This window comes from Entelurus aequoreus, linkage group LG18, assembly GCF_033978785.1.
Source record: "Entelurus aequoreus isolate RoL-2023_Sb linkage group LG18, RoL_Eaeq_v1.1, whole genome shotgun sequence".
In the NCBI taxonomy this organism is placed as follows: domain Eukaryota; kingdom Metazoa; phylum Chordata; class Actinopteri; order Syngnathiformes; family Syngnathidae; genus Entelurus; species Entelurus aequoreus.
In genome coordinates, this window is record NC_084748.1 from 3,802,134 (window position 1) to 3,825,526 (window position 23,393).

General features: G+C 34.2%; 1 protein-coding gene across 5 annotated transcripts in view; it reads left to right on the plus strand.

Annotated features, from left to right (window-relative positions):
- slit2 (slit homolog 2 (Drosophila)) overlaps window positions 1-23,393 on the plus strand; it is a 321,185-nt gene that overhangs the window by 237,006 nt on the left and 60,786 nt on the right. For all 5 annotated transcript variants that reach the window (XM_062026304.1, XM_062026306.1, XM_062026307.1 and 2 more), the window contains 10 exons: window positions 4,222-4,372; window positions 4,459-4,533; window positions 8,485-8,628; window positions 10,716-10,859; window positions 10,930-11,096; window positions 18,511-18,643; window positions 18,866-18,934; window positions 19,103-19,174; window positions 20,995-21,066; window positions 21,164-21,235. In XM_062026304.1, the coding sequence (XP_061882288.1) occupies window positions 4,222-4,372; window positions 4,459-4,533; window positions 8,485-8,628; window positions 10,716-10,859; window positions 10,930-11,096; window positions 18,511-18,643; window positions 18,866-18,934; window positions 19,103-19,174; window positions 20,995-21,066; window positions 21,164-21,235 (1,099 nt within the window). The remainder of the gene's footprint in view (window positions 1-4,221; window positions 4,373-4,458; window positions 4,534-8,484; window positions 8,629-10,715; window positions 10,860-10,929; window positions 11,097-18,510; window positions 18,644-18,865; window positions 18,935-19,102; window positions 19,175-20,994; window positions 21,067-21,163; window positions 21,236-23,393) is intronic.

Consider the following 23,393-nt stretch of genomic DNA (forward strand, 5'->3'; position numbering starts at 1 on the left):
TGTGTGTGTGTGTGTGTGTGTGTGTGTGTGTGTGTGTGTGTGTGTGTGTGTGTGTGTGCTTCTCTTGGTTCCTAACTCTCCTCCATCACTGATACTTCCCGTGTGTGGAGACGTCCTCCTCAAGCCTGCTTTGTATTCTGTTTCATTGCCTTGGTGCCTCCTTCCTCGTCTCCTCCTGGTTAGGCCACACCCCTTCTCCTCCTCCCAAGCTCCTCCCACAACTCCTCTCTCTCTCTCTCTCGCTGACGTCTCTCTCACTAGTTGGTCTCAAAGAGCAGCGTGACCTTTCCGGAAGGGCGGATTGCACGTATGTAAATAAGTGCGGCTGTAGGCAACCTCCTAATTGTATGTCAAAATCTCCCCAAACATTTGTGCTGCATATTTTTCTCTGTCATAGTTTGTTATTAACGTTTTATGTTGGTAAAATGTAATCATTGTTGTTATTCATAACCATGATTTTGACATGTTTGGGGCTGATTATGATTAACACGTTAATTAGGCGGTAATAACATAAAAACCATACCATGCTAATAACATCAGAGCGATAATAGGCTAAATAAAATGTCAGCACAAACGAATGGGACAAGTTTGGGTTGATTTTGACTTAGTTGGGGGTTAATCATGAATAATAACATGTTAATTACACGTTAATAACATAAAAACTATAATAGTTGGACAAAATAATGTCAGCACAAAAGTAGCACAAACGAATGGGACAAGTTTGGGCTGATTTTGACTTGTTTGGGGGTTAATCATGAATAATAACACGTTAATTACACGGTAATAACATAAAAACTATAATAGTTGGACAAAATAATGTCAGCACAAAAGTAGCACAAACGAATGGGACAAGTTTGGGTTGATTTTGACTTAGTTGGGGGTTAATCATGAATAATAACATGTTAATTACACGGTAATAACATAAAAACTATAATAGTTGGACAAAATAATGTCAGCACAAAAGTAGCACAAACGAATGGGACAAGTTTGGGTTGATTTTGACTTAGTTGGGGGTTAATCATGAATAATAACACGTTAATTACGCGGTAATAACATAAAAACTATAATAGTTGGACAAAATAATGTCAGCACAAAAGTAGCACAAACGAATGGGACAAGTTTGGCTTGATTTTGACTTGTTTGGGGGTTAGTTATGAATAATAACATGTTAGTTACACGTTAATAACATAAAAACTATCAAAGTTGGACAATAATTTCAGCACAAATGTAGCACAAACGAATGGGACAAGTTTGGGTTGATTTTGACTTGTTTTGGGGGTTAGTCATGAATAATAACACGTTAATTACACGGTAATAACAGAAAAACTATAATAGTTGGACAAAATACTCTCAGCACAAAAGTAGCACAAACAAATGGGACAAGTTTGGGTTGATTTTGACTTGTTTGGGGGTTAATCATGAATAATAACACGTTAATTACACGTTAATAACATAAAAACTATAATAGTTGGACAAAATAATTTCAGCACAAATGTAGCACAAACGAATGGGACAAGTTTGGGTTGATTTTGACTTGTTTGGGGGTTAATCATGAATAATAACACGTTAATTACACGTTAATAACATAAAAACTATAATAGTTGGACAAAATAATGTCAGCACAAAAGTAGCACAAACGAATGGGACAAGTTTGGGTTGATTTTGACTTGTTTGGGGGTTAATCATGAATAATAACACGTTAATTACACGTTAATAACATAAAAACTATAATAGTTGGACAAAATAATCTCAGCACAAAAGTAGCACAAACGAATGGGACAAGTTTGGGTTGATTTTGACTTAGTTGGGGGTTAATCATGAATAATAACACGTTAATTACACGTTAATAACATAAAAACTATAATAGTTGGACAAAATAATCTCAGCACAAAAGTAGCACAAACAAATGGGACAAGTTTGGGTTGATTTTGACTTAGTTGGGGGTTAATCATGAATAATAACACGTTAATTACACGTTAATAACATAAAAACTATAATAGTTGGACAAAATAATCTCAGCACAAAAGTAGCACAAACGAATGAGACAAGTTTGGGTAGATTTTGACTTGTTTGGGGGTTAGTCATGAATAATAACACATTAATGACACGTTAATAACATAAAAACTATAATAGTTGGACAATAATTTCAGCACAAAAGTAGCACAAACGAATGGGACAAGTTTGGGTTGATTTTGGCTTGGTTTGGGGGTTAATCATGAATAATAACATGTTAGTTACGCAGTAATAACATAAAAACCATACCATGCTAATAACAGGAAAACTATAATAGACAAAATAATTGCAGCACAAAAGTAGCACAAACGTTTGAGACAAGTTTGGGTAGATTTTGACTTGGTTTGGGGGTTAGTCATGAATAATAACACATTAATTACACGTTAATAACATAAAAACTATAATAGTTGGACAATAATTTCAGCACAAAAGTAGCACAAACGAATGGGACAAGTTTGGGTTAATTTTGACTTGGTTGGGGCTGATTATGATTAACACCTTAATTAGGCGGTAATAACATAAAAACCATACCATGCTAATAACATAAAATCGATAGAAGACAACAACAAAAAATTGCGGCACAAAAGTAGCACAAACGAATGGGACAAGTTTGGGTTGATTTTGGCTTGGTTTGGGGGTTAATCATGAATAATAACACGTTAGTTGCGCAGTAATAAAATAAAAACCATACCATGCTAATAACAGGAAAACTATAATAGACAAAATAATTGCAGCACAAAAGTAGCACAAACGTTTGAGACAAGTTTGGGTAGATTTTGACTTGGTTGGGGGTTAGTCATGAATAATAACACGTTAATTACACATTAATAACAAAAAAACTATAATAGTTGGACAAAATAATCTCAGCATAAAAGTAGCACAAACGAATGGGACAAGTTTGGGTTGATTTTGACTTAGTTGGGGGTTAATCATGAATAATAACACGTTAATTACACGGTAATAACATAAAAACTATAATAGTTGGACAATAATGTCAGCACAAAAGTAGCACAAACGAATGGGACAAGTTTGGGCTGATTTTGACTTGTTTGGGGGTTAGTCATGAATAATTACACGTTAACAACATAAAAACTATAATAGTTGGACAAAATAATTTCAGCACAAACGTTTAAGACACAATTGGGTATATTTTGGCTTAGTTGGAGGCTGTTTATGAATAATAACACGTTAATTACACAGTAATAACATAAAAACTATAATAGTTGGACAAAATAATGTCAGCACAAAAGTAGCACAAACGAATGGGACAAGTTTGGGTTGATTTTTTTACTTGTTTGGGGGTTAGTTATGAATAATAACACGTTAATTACACGTTAATAACATAAAAACTATTATAGTTGGACAAAATCATTTCAGCACAAATGTAGCACAAACGAATAGGACAAGTTTGGGTTGATTTTGACTTGTTTGGGGGATAGTCATGAATAATTACACGTTAACAACATAAAAACTATAATAGTTATGAATAATAACACGTTAATTACACGTTAATAACACAAAAACTATAAAAGTTGGACAAAATTTCCGCAGAAATGTTTGAGACATTGATTTTTGACAAGGGGGGGACTGGTTCAGCAAATTAATTTTGGAATATCTTAAAAACTGTATCGGGTCCACACAAGACCCCCCCTCCCCCCGGGGTCTTGAGTTGTTCTGGCCCAGCATTAATGTCATGTGACCATCACGGTCATTGCCCATCAGCTCCATGAACTCTTCTGGACCAACTTGGTGAGAGAGCAGTTTCCGGTCCTCCTGCGCCCCCAACTCCCCCCCACCCCCCAACCCCCCCAGCCCACCTTGTGTTCCAGCGGAGGATCAGTGAGTCCGCAGGTTGTTCCTTTGTGCTTGATCTAACCATGTGGCTGCAGGGTCCTACAAGTGGAACATGGTTCCGTCAAGCACCATGGAACGGCCCTGCCCGAGCCCTGCAGCATGGCCCAGATGCAAGACACAAACCTGTGTGTGTGTGTGTGTGTGTGTGTGTGTGTGTGTGTGTGTGTGTGTGTGTGTGTGTGTGTGTGTGTGTGTGTGTGTGTGTGTGTGTGTGTGTGTGTGTGTGTGTGTGTGTGTGTGTGTAGCAGGAGGCTGATAAAGAGGTCCTGGGTTTGAGGACATGTTGTGGAGTCCAGTACCAGCCAGCAAGTGGACTGGCATCTTAGTGACTCTGCCCTTGTGGTTGCCAATCAGGTGCTGAGGATTACCGCAGCAAGCTGGGAGGAGACTGCTTCGCCGACCTGGCCTGCCCGGAGAAGTGCCGGTGTGAGGGCACCACGGTGGACTGCTCCAACCAGAAACTCAGCAAGATCCCAGACCACGTCCCTCAGTACACCGCAGAACTGTGAGGCACTTTGGGAGTTTCAGGCTACCTTTCCCCCTGACCTGGTTTTTATTTGACCTCTGTTTCTCTCTCTCTCGCTCCTCGAGGCGTCTGAACAACAACGAGTTCACCGTGCTGGAGGCCACCGGGATCTTCAAGAAGTTGCCCCAGCTGCGGAAGATGTGAGTCGGACATGTTACCAAAACTCATACCTCTTAAGGCCCGAGCTGTTTGTTTACATGCTTTTTTTATTTCTCTTTGCTATTTAGGCTTATTGGACCCTAATTAGAATAAAAACTAAAAATCACCTTTTAATATGATGTACTTAGTCCATAAGTACACAAACGTGTACCTCATGTTTAGTGACGTGCTCATTTTTATTTTTACACTTTTTTTTCCTCCAAATTCCATTGTATGTTATACTCTTCTGACACCACCAGAGGGCAGTATAAGTGTCCACATAAGTGGCCGTAAGACCCCAATTCAGTAGTGTACACAATTTTGGAAAAAAGAGCTAAAAAGGTGCTGTCCACGTATGTGGACACTAAGCCTTTAGCGGTTTTAAGAATGCTTCCACCAAAAAAAAACACATAAAAAGTGTAATAAGAGAACAAACAGGTATAAAGTTACAAGAAATTGTTGCAATGTTGACACTAATAATAACACTGTCCTTGCTCAAAGAATAATAAAAATGTATAATTGACAGAAAGATCTGAATAATGATAATAATAATAATAGATTTTATTTGTAAAAAGCACTTTAAATTGAGCAAACAACCTCTAAGTGTTACAGTGTATTAAAAAAAATAATAATAATAATAATAAAAAAGATAATAAAAATAAATAAAAAATAAAAACTAGAACAGCCTAATAGCTAAAACTAGTATCCATATATCTATAAAAAAAAAGTTTTTTTAAAAAGAAGGTTTTTTTTAGCCTTTTTTTAAAAAGCATCCACAGTCTGTGGTGCCCTCAGGTGGTCAGGGAGAGCGTTCCACTGACCTTTTAATATGATGTACTTAGTCCATAAGTACACAAACGTGTACTTCATGTTTAGTGACGTGCTCATTTTTATTTTTACACTTTTTTTCCCTCCAAATTCCATTGTATGTTATACTCTTCTGACACCACCAGAGGGCAGTATAAGTGTCCACATAAGTGGCCGTAAGACCCCAATTCAGTAGTGTACACAATTTTGGAAAAAAGAGCTGAAAAGGTGCTGTCCACGCATGTGGCCACTAAGCCTTTAGCGGTTTTAAGAATGCTTCCACCAAAAAAAAACACATAAAAAGTGTAATAAGAGAACAAACAGGTATAAAGTAACAAGAAATTGTTGCAATGTTGACACTAATAATAACACTGTCCTTGCTCAAAGAATAATAAAAATGTATAATTGACAGAAAGATCTGAATAATAATAATAATAATAATAATACATTTTATTTGTAAAAAGCACTTTAAATTGAGCAAACAACCTCTAAGTGCTATAGTGTATTAAAAAAAAAATAATAATAATAATATAAAAGATAATAAAAATAAATAAAAAATAAAAACTACAACAGCCTCATAGCTAAAACTAGTATGCATATATCTATATAAAAAAAAGTTTTTTTAAAAAGAAGGGTTTTTTAGCCTTTTTTTAAAAAGCATCCACAGTCTGTGGTGCCCTCAGGTGGTCAGGGAGAGCGTTCCACAGACTGGGAGCGGCGGCATAGTTCGTAGCTTTGTCCTCGGAGGTTGGAGGAGGTTAGCCTGTCCGGAGCGGAAGTGTCGTGTGGAGGATTTGAAGTTGATTTAGAGATTTAAGCTTTAAAAATTATATATATATATATATATATATATATATATATATATATATATATATATATATATATATATATATATATATATATATATATATATATATATATATATATATATATATATATATATATTTGTGGAAGTCGCTTCCTATCCGTTCCACTATTACACACGGCACAGGAGCCAAGCTTGCAGTTTTTAACAATGTTTTAATGTCCACAGAATTTTCAGCCACCTCCGTATCCTATCCCCCCTCCTGCTCTCGGTCGCTTACTGTTAAAGACAGCAGATGACTAGATTAACACGTACCACCTGCGAAATCTAATCACATGCCAGCTGTGTCTCGCCGTCAGCCACTGCCACGCCCCCATCCGCTGGTGCTCGTCCCCAGCACCAAAGACAGAGGCGGTGACCTCTGCTCCCGCAAGCGCGCTGGCCACACCTCCCTCCACAATATTATATATATATATACGTTTGTATATACATATATTAAAATACATACATGTATTTTATTTAGTCGACGTTCCTGTGTTTTATAGAATAGAATGGCCTTTATTGTCATTATATTTGCATATAACGAGGTTAAGGACTCCAACTTAAGGTGCGGTAGTGGAAACAAATATGGAATACATTTTAAAAAACACATAAGTAATAAAGATAAAAAATAAGAATTAAAATAAACAGACTACTATCCAATAAAAACAATAAGCAATCCTGTACAATAAACAAAACTATATACAATTATCCGTTACACGGTGCTCAATACCGGGGTAGAGCGGAATATATGTTAGGTCAGGAAAAAACACAGAGGGTATTTCATCCCTACAAGCCTGCTTGACAGGTTTCCCTGCTCTTCAGGGGATTTATTTTCCGGGAAATTCTCTGAAGAGTAGGGATGAAATAGCCTCTGTGTTTTTTCCTGATAATAACAAATCAGTGTGTAAAAATTCAGTGTAAAAAAAAAAATGTGTGTATAAAAATAAAGTGTAAAAAAATTCAAGCCTGTTTGGCAAGTTTCCCTGCTCTTCAGGGGATTTATTTTCAGGGAAATTCCCTGAAGAGTAGGGAAATCTGCCAAACAGGCTTGTAGGGATGAAATAGCCTCTATGTTTTTTCCTGATAATAAAAAAATCCGTGTGTAAAAATTCCGTGTAAAAAAAAAATTATGTGTAAAAAAAATGTGTGTATAAAAATAAAGTGTAAAAAAATTCAAGCCTGTTTGGCAGGTTTCCCTGCTCTTCATGGGATTAATTTTAAGGGAAATTCCCTCAAGAGTAGGGAAACCTGCCAAACAGGCTTGTAGGGATGAAATAGCCTCTGTGTTTTTTCCTGATAATAAAAAAATCAGTGTGTAAAAATTCAGTGTAAAAAAAAAATAATGTGTAAAAAAATGTGTGTATAAAAATAAAGTGTAAAAAAATTCAAGCCTGTTTGGCAGGTTTCCCTGCTCTTCAGGGGGGGGTTTTTCAGTGATGTTCCCTGAAGAGCAGGGAAACCTGCTAAACAGGCTTGTAGGGATGAAATAGCCTCTGTGTTTTTTCCTGATAATAAAAAAATCAGTGTGTAAAAATTCAGTGTAAAAAAAAAATTCTGTGTATAAAAAATGTGTGTATAAAAATAAAGTGTAAAAAGATTCAAGTCTGTTTGGCAGGTTTCTCTGCTCTTCAGGGGATTTATTTTCATGGATATTCCCTGAAGAGTAGGGAAACCTGCCAAACAGGCTTGTAGGGATGAAATAGCCTCTGTGTTTTTTCCTGATAATAACAAATCAGTGTGTAAAAATTCAGTGTAAAAAAAATTCAGTGTAAAAAATAAATGTGTGTATAAAAATTAATTGTAAAAAAATTTGAGCCTGTCTGTTATATATATATATATATACTGTGGTACGTGCACCACTAGTGGTACGCGGGCTCCATCGAGTCTTACGCCAAATAATGACTTCATTAAATATTCACACACAGTGTTACTGTTCGAACTGTGTGCAGTATTACAGTGGCCAAAAATATTCAATATACTTGTTAAATAGAACACATGCCTTGTTTTAAATGAATACTTAGGCCTACTAGGCTACTGTATTTTAACGTTATGGTAGGAGTTGGAAAACCAAGTTTTTTCTGAGGTGTTGCTGGAAAAAAGTGTGAGAACCAGTGCTCTAAATCTTCTTCACATCTATGCGGCGATTCTACATTTTTATTGTTTTTTATGCAAATTAGTATCAATATTGCAACATTTTCATTAACGTTACGCCTGTTTGCTCTTTTATTCCACCTTTTATGGGGTTTTATTTTGTAATAGAGTTTCTAGAAGTCTCCAAAATCCCATGTTTTGTGCACAGAAACCTGAGTAACAACCGCATCACTGACATCGAGGAGGGGACTTTTGAAGGCGCTTCAGGGGTCAATGAGCTGATTCTCACCTCCAACAGACTGGAGAACGTACATCACCGCATGCTGAAGGGACTCGGCGGCCTGCGCACTCTGTAAGTCCACACACACATCCACACACTCTGTGAGTCCACACACACATCCACACACTCTGTGAGTCCACACACGCATCCACACACACTCTGTGAGTCCACATCCACACACACTCTGTGAGTCCACACACACATCCACACACACTCTGTGAGTCCACACATGCATCCACACACACTCTGTGAGTCCACACACGCATCCACACACACTCTGTAAGTCCACACACGCATCCACCACACACACACTCTGTGAGTCCACACACACATCCACACACACTCTGTGAGTCCACACACGCATCCACACACACTCTGTAAGTCCACACACGCATCCACCACACACACACTCTGTGAGTCCACATCCACACACCAGGACTGGCACGCAACTCTGGAGATTCATTTGTGTCTTTAGCAAGAAAGCTTTTTTTGACACTGAATTTATGTCACTGAATATTTTGCGTTTCAATTTTGCGGACTTAAATTTTTTACATCAAATTATGCTGACAATTTCAATTGAAAAAAAAAAAGTGTTAGCAAAATGCATGTTTAAAATTTCAGTTCAAAAAAATTCAGCGTAAAAAAGTTTCAGTGTAAAAAAATCAATGTGTAAAAATTCAGTATGAACACAATTCAGTGTATAAAAATGTAGTGTAAAAAAATTCTGTGATAAAAAAAATTGATGTGTAAAAATTTAATGTAAACACAATTCAGTGTATAAAAATTCAGTGTAAAAAAAATTCAGTGTATAAAATGTAGTGCAAAAAAAATTCAGTGTGTAAAAATTCAGTGTAAAAACAATTCAGTGTAAAAATAATTCAGTCTAAAAAAATGTTAGTGTAAAAAAATCAATGTGTAAAAATTCAGTGTAAACACAATTGAGTGTATGAAAATTCAGTGTAAAAAAATTCTGTGTATAACATTTAGTGTAAAAAAATTCAGTGTGTAAAAATTCAGTGTAAAAACAATTCAGTGTAAAAAAAAAATCAGTGTAAAAAAAATTCAGGGAAAAAAAATTCAATGTAAAAAAATCAATGTGTAAAAATTCAGTGTAAACACAATTCAGTGTATAAAAATTCAGTGTAAAAAAATTTAGTGTATGAAAATAAAGTGTAAAGAAATTAAGTTTAAAATATGTAGTGTATAAAAATAAAGTGTAAAAAAATTCAGTGTAAAAAATTCAGTGTAAAACAATTCTGTGTAAAAAAAATTAGTGTATAAAAATAAAGTGTAAAAAAAATTCTGTGTATAAAATTTAGTGTAAAAAAATTCAGTGTAAAAAAATAAATGGGTGAAATTTCAGTGTAAACACAATTCAGTGTATACAAATTCAGTGTAAAAAAAATGTAGTGTATAAAAATAAAGTGTAAAGAAATTCAGTGTAAAAAAATGTAGTGTATAAAAATAAAGTGTAAAAAAATCAGTGTAAAAGATTTTGTGTAAAAATTTAATGTAAACATAATTCAGTGTATAAAATTCAGTGTAAAAAAATTCAGTGTAAAACAATTCTGTGTAAAAAAAATTAGTGTATAAAAATAAAGTGTAAAAAAAATTCTGTGTATAAAATTTAGTGTAAAAAAATCAGTGTAAAAATTCAGTGCAAAAACAATTCAGTGTAAAAAAAAATCAGTGTAAAAAAATGTGTATAAAAATAAAGTGTAAAGAAGTTTAGTGTAAAAAATGTAGTGTATAAAAATAAAGTGTAAAAAAATTCAGTGTAAAAAAAATGTATGTGTAAAAAGTTCATGTAAAAAATTCAGTGTAAAAAAATGTAGTGTATACAAATAAAGTGTAAAGAAATTCAGTGTAAAAAAATTTAGTGTATAAAAATAAAGTGTAAAAAAAATTCAGTGTAAAAAAATTGATATGTAAAAATTTTATGCAAACACAATTCAGTGTATAAAAATTCAGTGTAAAAAAATCAGTGTCAAAAAAATCTAATTTAATCCAAATGACACTCCACTACCTCACACTTTATACGGAAGACAACCAATCCGTGTTTGGCCCACAGCTCATTTGTACATTTACACTTTGGCCCTTGGAGGCAAAGAGTGTGGCCCCCCGTGTTGTTAAACTAAGTGGACTTTGTGCGTGCGCAGCATGCTCCGGAGTAACCGCATCAGCTGCGTGAGCAACAGCAGCTTCGTGGGTCTGAGCTCGGTGCGTCTGCTGTCGCTCTACGACAACCAGATCACCTCCATGAACCCCGGGGCCTTCGACACCCTGCACTCGCTCTCCACACTGTGAGTATAGATATAGAGCACACCCGCATGATGAGGAAGAAACACCACATCCGGGGTCCTTCTTTTCCAGCAACCTGCTGGCCAATCCCTTCAACTGCAACTGTCACCTGGCTTGGCTCGGCGACTGGCTGAGGAGGAAACGCATCGTGACGGGAAACCCTCGCTGCCAGAGTCCCTACTTCCTGAAGGAGATCCCCATCCAGGACGTGGCTGTCCAGGACTTTGCCTGCGAAGAAGGTAGGAAGGACACATATGTGTCTGATTAAACAATCACACATGTGTCTAATTAAACATTCACACATATATGTCTAATTAAACATTCACACATATGTGTCTAATTAAACATTCACACATATATGTCTAATTAACATTCACACATATATGTCTAATTAAAAATTCACACATATATGTCTAATTAAACATTCACACATATATGTCTAATTAAACATTCACTCATATATGTCTAATAAAACATTCACATATATATGTCTAATTAACATTTACACATATGTGTCTAATTAACATTCACACATATATGTCTAATTAAACATTCACACATATATGTCTAATTAAACATTCACACATATGTCTAATCAAACATTCACACATATATGTCTAATTAAACAGTCACTCATATATGTCTAATTAAACATTCACACACATATGTCTAATCAAACATTCACACATACATGTCTAATTAAACATTCACTCATATATGTCTAATTAAACATTCACACATATATGTCTGATTAAACATTCACACATATATGTCTGATTAAACATTCACACATATATGTCTAATCAAACATTCACACATATATGTCTGATTAAACATTCACGCATATATGTCTAATTAAACATTCACACATATATGTGTAATTAAACATTCACACATATATGTCTGATTAAACATTCACACATATATGTGTAATTAAACATTCACACATATATGTCTGATTAAACATTCACGCATATATGTCTAATTAAACAATCACACATATATGTCTAATTAAACATTCACACATATATGTGTAATTAAACATTCACACATATATGTCTGATTAAACATTCACACATATATGTGTAATTAAACATTCACACATATATGTCTGATTAAACATTCACGCATATATGTCTAATTAAACATTCACACATATATGTCTAATTAAACATTCACACATATATGTGTAATTAAACATTCACACATATATGTCTGATTAAACATTCACACATATATGTCTGATTAAACATTCACACATATATGTCTAATTAAACATTCACACATATATGTCTAATTAAACATTCACACATGTATGTCTGATTAAACATTCACGCATATATGTCTAATTAAACATTCACACATATATGTCTAATTAAACATTCACACATATATGTCTAATTAAACATTCACACATATATGTGTAATTAAACATTCACACATATATGTCTGATTAAACATTCACACATATATGTCTGATTAAACATTCACACATATATGTCTAATTAAACATTCACACATATATGTCTGATTAAACATTCACACATATATGTCTAATTAAACATTCACTCATATATGTCTAATTAAACATTCACACATATATGTCTAATTAAACATTCACTCATATATGTCTAATAAAACATTCACACATATATGTCTAATTAACATTTACACATATGTGTCTAATTAACATTCACACATATATGTCTAATTAAACATTCACACATATATGTCTAATTAAACATTCACACATATGTCTAATCAAACATTCACACATATATGTCTGATTAAACATTCACACATATATGTCTGATTAAACATTCACACATATATGTCTGATTAAACATTCACACATATATGTCTAATTAAACATTCACACATACATGTCTAATTAACATTTACACATATGTGTCTAATTAACATTCACACATATATGTCTGATTAAACATTCACACATATATGTCTAATTAAACATTCACACATGTCTAATCAAACATTCACACATATATGTCTAATTAAACATTCACACATGTCTAATCAAACATTCACACATATATGTCTAATTAAACATTCACACATATATGTCTAATTAAACATTCACACATATATGTCTAATTAAACATTCACTCATATATGTCTAATAAAACATTCACACATATATGTCTAATTAACATTTACACATATGTGTCTAATTAACATTCACACATATATGTCTAATTAAACATTCACACATATATGTCTAATTAAACATTCACACATATGTCTAATCAAACATTCACACATATATGTCTAATTAAACATTCACACATATATGTCTGATTAAACATTCACGCATATATGTCTAATTAAACATTCACACATATATGTCTGATTAAACATTCACACATACATGTCTGATCAAACATTCACACATATATGTCTAATTAAACATTCACACATATATGTCTAATTAAACATTCACACATATATGTCTAATTAACATTCACACATATGTCTAATTAAACATTCACACATATGTCTAATTAAACATTCACACATATATGTCTAATTAAACATTCACACATATTTGTCTGATTAAACATTCACGCATATATGTCTAATTAAACATTCACACATATATGTCTGATTAAACATTCACACATACATGTCTGATCAAACATTCACACATATATGTCTAATTAAACATTCACACATATATGTCTAATTAAACATTCACACATATATGTCTAATTAAACATTCACACATATATGTCTAATTAACATTCACACATATGTCTAATTAAACATTCACACATATATGTCTAATAAAACATTCACACATATATGTCTCATTAACATTTACACATATGTGTCTAATTAACATTCACACATATATGTCTAATTAAACATTCACGCATATATGTCTAATTAAACATTCACGCATATATGTCTAATTAAACATTCACACATATATGTCTAATTAAACATTCACACATATATGTCTAATTAAACATTCACACATACATGTCTAATTAAACATTCACACATATATGTGTAATTAAACATTCACACATATATGTCTGATTAAACATTCACACATACAGGTATATGTCTGATTAAACATTCACACATATATGTCTAATTAAACATTCACACATACATGTCTAATTAAACATTCACACATATATGTGTAATTAAACATTCACACATATATGTCTGATTAAACATTCACACATATATGTCTAATTAAACATTCACACATATATGTCTGATTAAACATTCACACATATATGTCTAATTAAACATTCACTCATATATGTCTAATTAAACATTCACACATATATGTCTAATTAAACATTCACTCATATATGTCTAATAAAACATTCACACATATATGTCTAATTAACATTCACACATATATGTCTAATTAACATTCACACATATATGTCTAATTAAACATTCACACATATAGCCGCAAAAAATGAAAAGCCATATTACATACAGATAGTGTGTCATGAGATATACATTTAATTAAGAGGACTAAAAGGAAACTAAATGAGCTCAAATGTAGCTACAAATGAGGCATAATGACGCAATATGTACCTATAGCTAGCCTAAATAGCATGTTAGCATCGATTAGCTTGCAGTCATGCAGTGACCAAATATGTCTGATTAGCACTCCGCACAAGTCGATAACATCAACAAAACTCACCTTTGTGCATTCACGCACAATGTTAAAAGTTTGGTGGACAAAATGAGGCAGAAAAAGAAAGTGGCATAAAACACGTCCCAGAAAGTCGGAGAAAGTTATACATGTAAACAAACTAAGGTGAGTTCAAGGACCGCCAAAATTAGTAGGACAAAACGGCGCTCGCCAAATACTCGAATCAGTGAAGCACGTTTAATATAAACAGCGTGCTTTATAACAATTAGGGAGGTTTGTGTCATGTTTGTCCTCATACACAAACCATATTAACACAAAAAATATATTTTTTTCCCCTTATCTTTTTCCATTTTTCATACATTTTTAAAAAAGCTCCAGAGAGCCGCATAGAGCCGCGGGTTGCCGACCCCTGCCCTAGAACAATCCGGATGGTTCTTTTCCTCTTTGGCCCGGAGGACACAACGTCCACAGTTTCCAAAAACAATTTGAAATGTGGACTCGTCAGACCACAGAACACTTTTCCCGCTTTGCATCAGTCCATCTTAGATGAGTTCGGGCCCAGCGAAGCCGGCGGCGTTTCTGGGTGTTGTTGATAAATGGCTTTGGCTTTGCATAGTAGAGTTTTAAAGGCCTACTGAAATGAAATTGTTTTATTTAAACGGGGATAGCAGATCTATTCTATGTGTCATACTTGATCATTTCGCGATATTGCCATATTTTTGCTAAAAAGGATTTAGTATAGAACAACGACGATAAAGATCGCAACTTTTGGTATCTGATAAAAAAAAAAGGCTTGCACCTACCGGAAGTAGCGTGACGTAGTCAGTTGAACATATACGCAAAGTTCCCTATTGTTTACAATGATGGCCGCCAGAAGTGAGAGAGATTCGGAGTGAGAAAGCGACAATTTCCCCATTAATTTGAGCGAGGATGAAAGATTTGTGGATGAGGAAAGTGCAAGTGAAGGACTAGTGGGGAGTTGAAGCTATTCAGATAGGGAAGATGCTGTGAGAGCCGGGGGTGACCTGATATTCAGCTGGGAATGACTACAACAGTAAATAAACACAAGACATATATATACTCTATTAGCCACAACACAACCAGGCTTGTATTTAATATGCCACAAATTAATCCCGCATAACAAACACCTAGGTGTTTGTTATGCTAGCTCCTAGCTATTAGCTCCTAGCTCGAGCTTGTTATAGCAAGCGATCAAATGTTTGGAAGCGTACTCACGGTATCGCGTCTGCGTCTGTTAACGAAGTCAAAGTCCTCCTGGTAAGAGTCTCTGTTGTCCGAGTTCTTCGATCTTGACTGCATCTTTCGGGAATGTAAACAATGAAACACCGACTGTGTTGTGTTGCTGCTGACTTCCCTCGCAAAATACTCCGCTTCGCACCGACTTTCTTCTTTGCTTGCTCAGCTTCTTTCTCCATAATGCAATGAACAAACTGCAACAGATTCACCAACACAGATGTCCAGAATACTGTGGAATAATGAGATGAAAACAGAGCTATTTCGTATTGACTTCAATGGGGAAGCCATACCTCTGTTAAACTGGCTACGTCACGCGCATACGTCATCATACCGAGACGTTTCAGCCAGATATTTCCCGGGAAATTTAAAATGTCACTTTATAAGTTAACCCGGCCGTATTGGCATGTGTTGCAATGTTAAGATTTCATCATTGATATATAAACTATCAGACTGCGTGGTCGCCGGCGGCGTTTCTGGGTGTTGTTGATAAATGGCTTTGGCTTGGCATAGTAGAGTTTTAACTTGCACGTACAGATGTAGCAACCAACTGTAGTTGCTGACAGTGGTTTTCTGAAGTGTTCCTAAAGCCCATGTGGTGATATCCTTTACACACTGATGTCGCTTTTTGATGCATTACAGCCTGAGGGATGGAAGGTGTGTAACATCATGGCTTACGTGCAGTGATTTCTCCAGATTCTCTGAACTAGATATGTCCGATAATATCGGTCTGCCGATATTATCGGCCGATAAATGCGTTAAAATGTAATATCGGAAATTATCGGTATCAGTTTTTTTATTATCAGTATCGTTTTTTTTTTAATTATTTTTTGTTTTGTTTTATTTTTTTATTAAATCCACATAAAAAACACAAGATACACTTACAATTAGTGCACCAACCCATCAACAACACCCCATTAGTGCAACAACCCATCAACAACACCCCATTAGTGCAACAACCCATCAACAACACCCAGAAACGCCACCGGCGTTTCTGGGTGTTGTTGATAAATGGCTTTGGCTTGGCATAGTAGAGTTTTAACTTGCACGTACAGATGTAGCGACCAACTGTAGTTACTGACAGTGGGTTTCTGAAGTGTTCCTGAGCCCATGTGGTGATATCCTTTACACACCGATGTGGCTTTTTGATAAAGTACCGCCTGAGGGATGGAAGGTGCGTAACATCATGGCTTACGTGCAGTGATTTCTCCAGATTCTCTGAACTAGAGATGTCCGATAATATCGGCTGATAAATGCGTTAAAATGTAATATCGGAAATTATCGGTATCGTTTTTTTTATTATCAGTATCGGTTTTTTTGTTGTTGTTTTTTTTTTTTTTTTTTTATTAAATCCATTTTTTTATTAAATCCATTACCTTATCTTCACCATACCTGGTTGTCCAAATTAGGCATAATAATGTGTTAATTCCACGACTGCATGTATCGGTTGATATCGGTATCGGTTGATATCGGTATTGGTAATTAAAGAGTTGGACAATATCGGCATATCGGATATCGGCAAAAAGCCATTATCGGACATCCCTACTCTGAACCTTTTGATGATATCACGGAGCGTAGATGGTGAAATCCCTCAATTCCTTGCAACAGCTTGGTTGATAAATGTTGTCCTTAAACAATTTGCTCAGGCATTTTGTTGACAAAGTGGTGACCCCCGCCCCGTCCTTGTTTGTGAATGACTGAACACCCAGAAACGCCACCGGCGTTTCTGGGTGTTGTTGATAAATGGCTTTGGCTTGGCATAGTAGAGTTTTAACTTGCACGTACAGATATAGCGACCGACTGTAGTTACTGACAGTGGGTTTCTGAAGTGTTCCTGAGCCCATGTGGTGATATCCTTTACACACTGATGTGGCTTTTTGATAAAGTACCGCCTGAGGGATGGAAGGTGCGTAACATCATGGCTTACGTGCAGTGATTTCTCCAGATTCTCTGAACTAGAGATGTCCGATAATATCGGCTGATAAATGCGTTAAAATGTAATATCGGAAATTATCGGTATCGTTTTTTTTATTATCAGTATCGTTTTTTTTGTTTTGTTTTGTTTGTTTTTTTTTTTTATTAAATCCATTTTTTTATTAAATCCATTACCTTATCTTCACCATACCTGGTTGTCCAAATTAGGCATAATAATGTGTTAATTCCACGACTGCATGTATCGGTTGATATCGGTATCGGTTGATATCGGTATCGGTAATTAAAGAGTTGGACAATATCGGCATATCGGATATCGGCAAAAAGCCATTATCGGACATCCCTACTCTGAACGTTTTGATGATATTACGGAGCGTAGATGGTGAAATCCCTCAATTCCTTGCAACAGCTTGGTTGATAAATGTTGTTCTTCAACAATTTGCTCAGGCATTTTGTTGACAAAGTGGTGACCCTCGCCCCGTCCTTGTTTGTGAACGACTGAGCATTTCACGGAAGCTGCTTTTACACCCAATCATGGCACCCACCTGTTCCCAATTAGCCTGCTCACCTGTGGGCATGTTCCAAATAAGTCTTTGATGAGCATTCTTCAGTCTTTTTTGCCACTTGTGCCAGCTTTTTTGACACACGTCGCAAGGCATCCAATTCCAAATGAGCTAATATTTGCCAAAAAATAACAATATCTTGTCTTTGCAGTCTATTCAATTGAATATAAGTTGAAAAGGTATTCTCTTTTTATTGAGCATTCACACAACGAGACAATGGTACCACAAAGGATGTCATGTCACGTCCCGGATGCTCACCAGGTGATGCCGACAGCAGCTGTTCGCCGGTGCTGAGGTGTCCGGCGGAGTGTTCCTGCCTGGACACGGTGGTGCGCTGCAGCAACAAGGCTCTCAGCACGCTGCCTAAAGGCCTGCCTGTGGAAACCACCGAGCTGTGAGTACAACAAACTGTATATATTTATTAGCATTTGAGTCGTGATGAATATATATATATATATGTGTGTGTGTATTGATGACGCCTAGTAAAGGTTTATTATGAAATGACAGCGTGCGCCGCTGGAGATGAAGAATCCCCCCCCACCCCCCTCGCATGATTAATTACTTTCTTTCCTTCCGTCTCTCTCTCTCTCTCTCTTCCCCTCCCTCGCCCCGCCAGGTATCTGGATGGGAACCAGTTCACTCAGGTTCCCGTGGAGCTCTCCGATTACAAACACTTGACGCTCATGTAAGTGTCGGCGCTGTCTGCTGCTGCAGTGGAAACACAACACGGGCGTGCAACGGCGCCAGCGCTAACCCCGCGCTGTTTTGTCGGCGTGTCGGACGGCTGGGAACGTGTGTGTTTTCTAATGTGTGTGTGTTTGTGTGTGTGTGTGTGTGTGTGTTTCCTTTGCAGTGATTTGAGTAACAACCAGATCAGCACCTTGTCCAACCACAGCCTCAGTAACATGTCCGAGCTGCTTACCTTGTGAGTGTCAGTCCCTTTGTGGCATTTAAAGTTACATTTAATTTAATTTAATTTAATTTAATTTAATTTAATTTACTTTACTTTAATTTAATTTAATTTGCTTTAATTTAATTAATTATTTGATTAATTTAATTAATTTAATTAATTTAATTTAAATTTAAATGTAATTGCATTTAATTAAAAAAAACTCTAGAAAGAGGTTCCGCAGCCTCCGTAGCAAAACCTCCAGGTTCTGTAACAGCTTTTTCCCTCAGGCCGTAAGACACTTGAACGCATCATTATAACCCCCTCAATCCCCCCCCCCCCCCCCCCCCCAAAAATGGATTACCTGGCTTGAATATAAAGACAATATAACATACATCCACACTGCAAAAAGTCAGTGTTATTATGAATGTTACTAGATACTACATATATACTTACATCATGTATATATTACATGTTATTATGAATGCTACTAGATACTACATATATACTTACATCATGTATATATTACATGTTATTATGAATGCTACTAGATACTACATATATACTTACATCATGTATATATTACATGTTATTATGAATGTTACTACATGACATATATACTTACATCATGTATATATTACATGTTATTATGAATGTTACTAGATACTACATATATACTAACATCATGTATATATTACATGTTATTATGAATGTTACTACATGACATATATACTTACATCATGTATATATTACATGTTATTATGAATGTTACTACATGACATATATACTTACATTATGTATATATTACATGTTATTATGAATGTTACTACATGACATATATACTTACATCATGTATATATTACATGTTATTATGAATGTTACTACATGACATATATACTTACATCATGTATATATTACATGTTATTATGAATGTTACTACATGACATATATACTTACATCATGTATATATTACATGTTATTATGAATGTTACTAGATACTACATATATACTTACATCATGTATATATTACATGTTATTATGAATGTTACTACATGACATATATACTTACATCATGTATATATTACATGTTATTATGAATGTTACTAGATACTACATATATACTTACATCATGTATATATTACATGTTATTATGAATGTTACTAGATACTACATATATACTTACATCATGTATATATTACATGTTATTATGAATGTTACTACATGACATATATACTTACATCATGTGTATATTACATGTTATTATGAATGTTACTAGATACTACATATATACTTACATCATGTATATATTACATGTTATTATGAATGTTACTACATGACATATATACTTACATCATGTATATATTACATGTTATTATGAATGTTACTAGATACTACATATATACTTACATCATGTATATATTACATGTTATTATGAATGTTACTACATGACATATATACTTACATCATGTATATATTACATGTTATTATGAATGTTACTAGATACTACATATATACTTAGATCATGTATATATTACATGTTATTATGAATGTTACCCCCATTGTCAGCTGACTTGTGCTAGTGTTTATTTACTAATTAGAATGCATAAAAAAAACATTTGTGTTCTTGAGTGAGTGCAGTTCCCCTTTAAAACTTTGTGCAAACTGATCACCATGGCAACAAAAGGCGGTGTGTTCCATGTTTGACCACACAAGTACGTGTATGCACGTTCGAAACTGGAATGCGCTTTTTATCGTTGCTTTTTTTGGGGGTGTGTGGGGGGGTTTAAAAAAAAAAAAAACACCCTTCTCCTGCGTCTCCTTGCCAACGTGTTTTTTTAATTTGTGTCCAAACGAAGCATCCTGAGCTACAACCGCCTGCGGTGCATACCGGTGAGGGCGTTCGACGGACTCAAGTCTCTCCGCTTGCTGTGAGTCCGGAGTTCAAGTTCGTTTCAAGCACAAAAACACGGAAGCAAGTTAATCGTTTTGGCCTTTTTTTTTGCTCTTTTTTTTTTACCCCCCCAGGTCTCTTCACGGCAACGATATATCGCTGATACCAGAAGGAGCTTTTAAAGACCTGTCATCACTTTCCCACTTGTAAGCAACACACACACACACACACACATTCTTGTATTTCTTACCTTCTTGAGACCTGAGAAAAATAGAAGTGTATTTACAACATTAATAATATATACATACTATGCACATGTAAAAAAGCTTGTTGGAATTTCACAAGAAAAAGGTCATAATTTCAGAAGAAAAACGTAGAATTTTGCCAGTATTATAATAAAAGTCGTCATTTTACTCAACACAAGTCAACATTTTGCAAGAAAAACGGAACATTTGTGCAATATTATGATAAAAGTTGGAATTTTACTCAAAAACAGTCGCGATTTTACAAGAAAAGCTTCACATTTTGGCAATTTTATGAAAAGAGTCGTCATTTTACTCGACAAAAGTCACAATTTTATAAGAAAACTTTAAAATGTTGGCAATATTATAATAACAATCGGAATTTTACTTGGCAAAATGATGACAAAAGTCATAATTTTACTCGAAATATGTCACTTATTTTACAAGAACTAGAAAGATGGCAATATTGTGATAAAAGTCAGAATTTTATATGAAAAAAATCACCATTTTGCAATAAAAAGTAATAGTTTCACATAAAAAAAAGTAATAATTTTACGAGAAAATATTACAGTATTACAGACACAGAAAGAATATGAGACAACTTTTTGAATTTTGGCAGTATTATAATAAAAGTCGTCATTTTACGCAACGCATTTTAAGATTTTATAAGAAAAATTGAACTTTTCTGCAATATTATGACAAAAGTTAGAAATACAAGAAAAGCTTAAAATTGTGTCAATGTCATGGAAAATAAATCGTAATTTAGCGCGACAAAAGTCACAATTTTATAAGAAAACTTTCAAATTTTGGCAATATTATAATAACAATCGGAATTTTACTTGACAAAATGATGACAAAAGTCATAGTTTTACTCGAAATACGTCACTTATTTTACAAGAACAAGAAAGATGGCAATATTGTGATAAAAGTCAGAATTTTATATGAAAAATGTCACCATTTTGCAATAAAAAGTAATCATTTTACATAAAAAAATATTGCAGTATTACAGACACAGAAAGAATATGACAAAACTTTTTCAATTTCGGCAGTATTGTAATAAAAGTCGTCATTTTACTCAACGCAAGTCAAAATTTTACAAGAAAAATTGAACTTTTCTGCAATATTATGACAAAAGTTAGAAATACAAGAAAAGCTTAAAATTGTGTCAATGTCATGAAAAATAAATCGTAATTTAGTGCGACAAAAGTCACAATTTTATAAGAAAACGTTCAAATTTTGGCAATATTATAATAATAATCGGAATTTTACTTGGCAAAATGATGACAAAAGTCATAATTTCACTCGAAATACGTCACTTATTTTACAAGAACAAGAAAGATGGCAATATTGTGATAAAAGTCAGAATTTTATATGAAAAATGTCACCATTTTGCAATAAAAAGTAATAATTTTACATTAAAAAAAAGTAATCATTTTACGAGAAAATATTGCAGTATTACAGAAACAGAAAGAATATGAGAAAACTTTTTGAATTTTGGCAGTATTATAATAAAAGTCGTCATTTTACTCAACGCAAGTCAAAATTTTATAAGAAAAATTGAACTTTTCTGCAATATTATGACAAAAGTTAGAAATACAAGAAAAGCTTAAAATTGTGTCAATGTCATGGAAAATAAATCGTAATTTAGCGCGACAAAAGTCACAATTTTATAAGAAAACTTTCAAATTTTGGCAATATTATAATAACAATCGGAATTTTACTTGGCAAAATGATGACAAAAGTCATAATTTGACTCGAAATATGTCACTTATTTTACAAGAACAAGAAAGATGGCAATATTGTGATAAAAGTCAGAATTTTATATGAAAAATGTCACCATTTTGCAATAAAAAGTAATCATTTTACATTAAAAAAAAGTAATCATTTTACGAGAAAATATTGCAGTATTACAGACACAGAAAGAATATGAGAAAACTTTTTGAATTTCGGCAGTATTATAATAAAAGTCGTAATTTTACTCAACGCAAGTCAAAATTTTATAAGAAAAATTGAACTTTTCTGCAATATTATGACAAAAGTTAGAAATATAAGAAAAGCTTAAAATTGTGTCAATGTCATGGAAAATAAATCGTAATTTAGCGCGACAAAAGTCACAATTTTA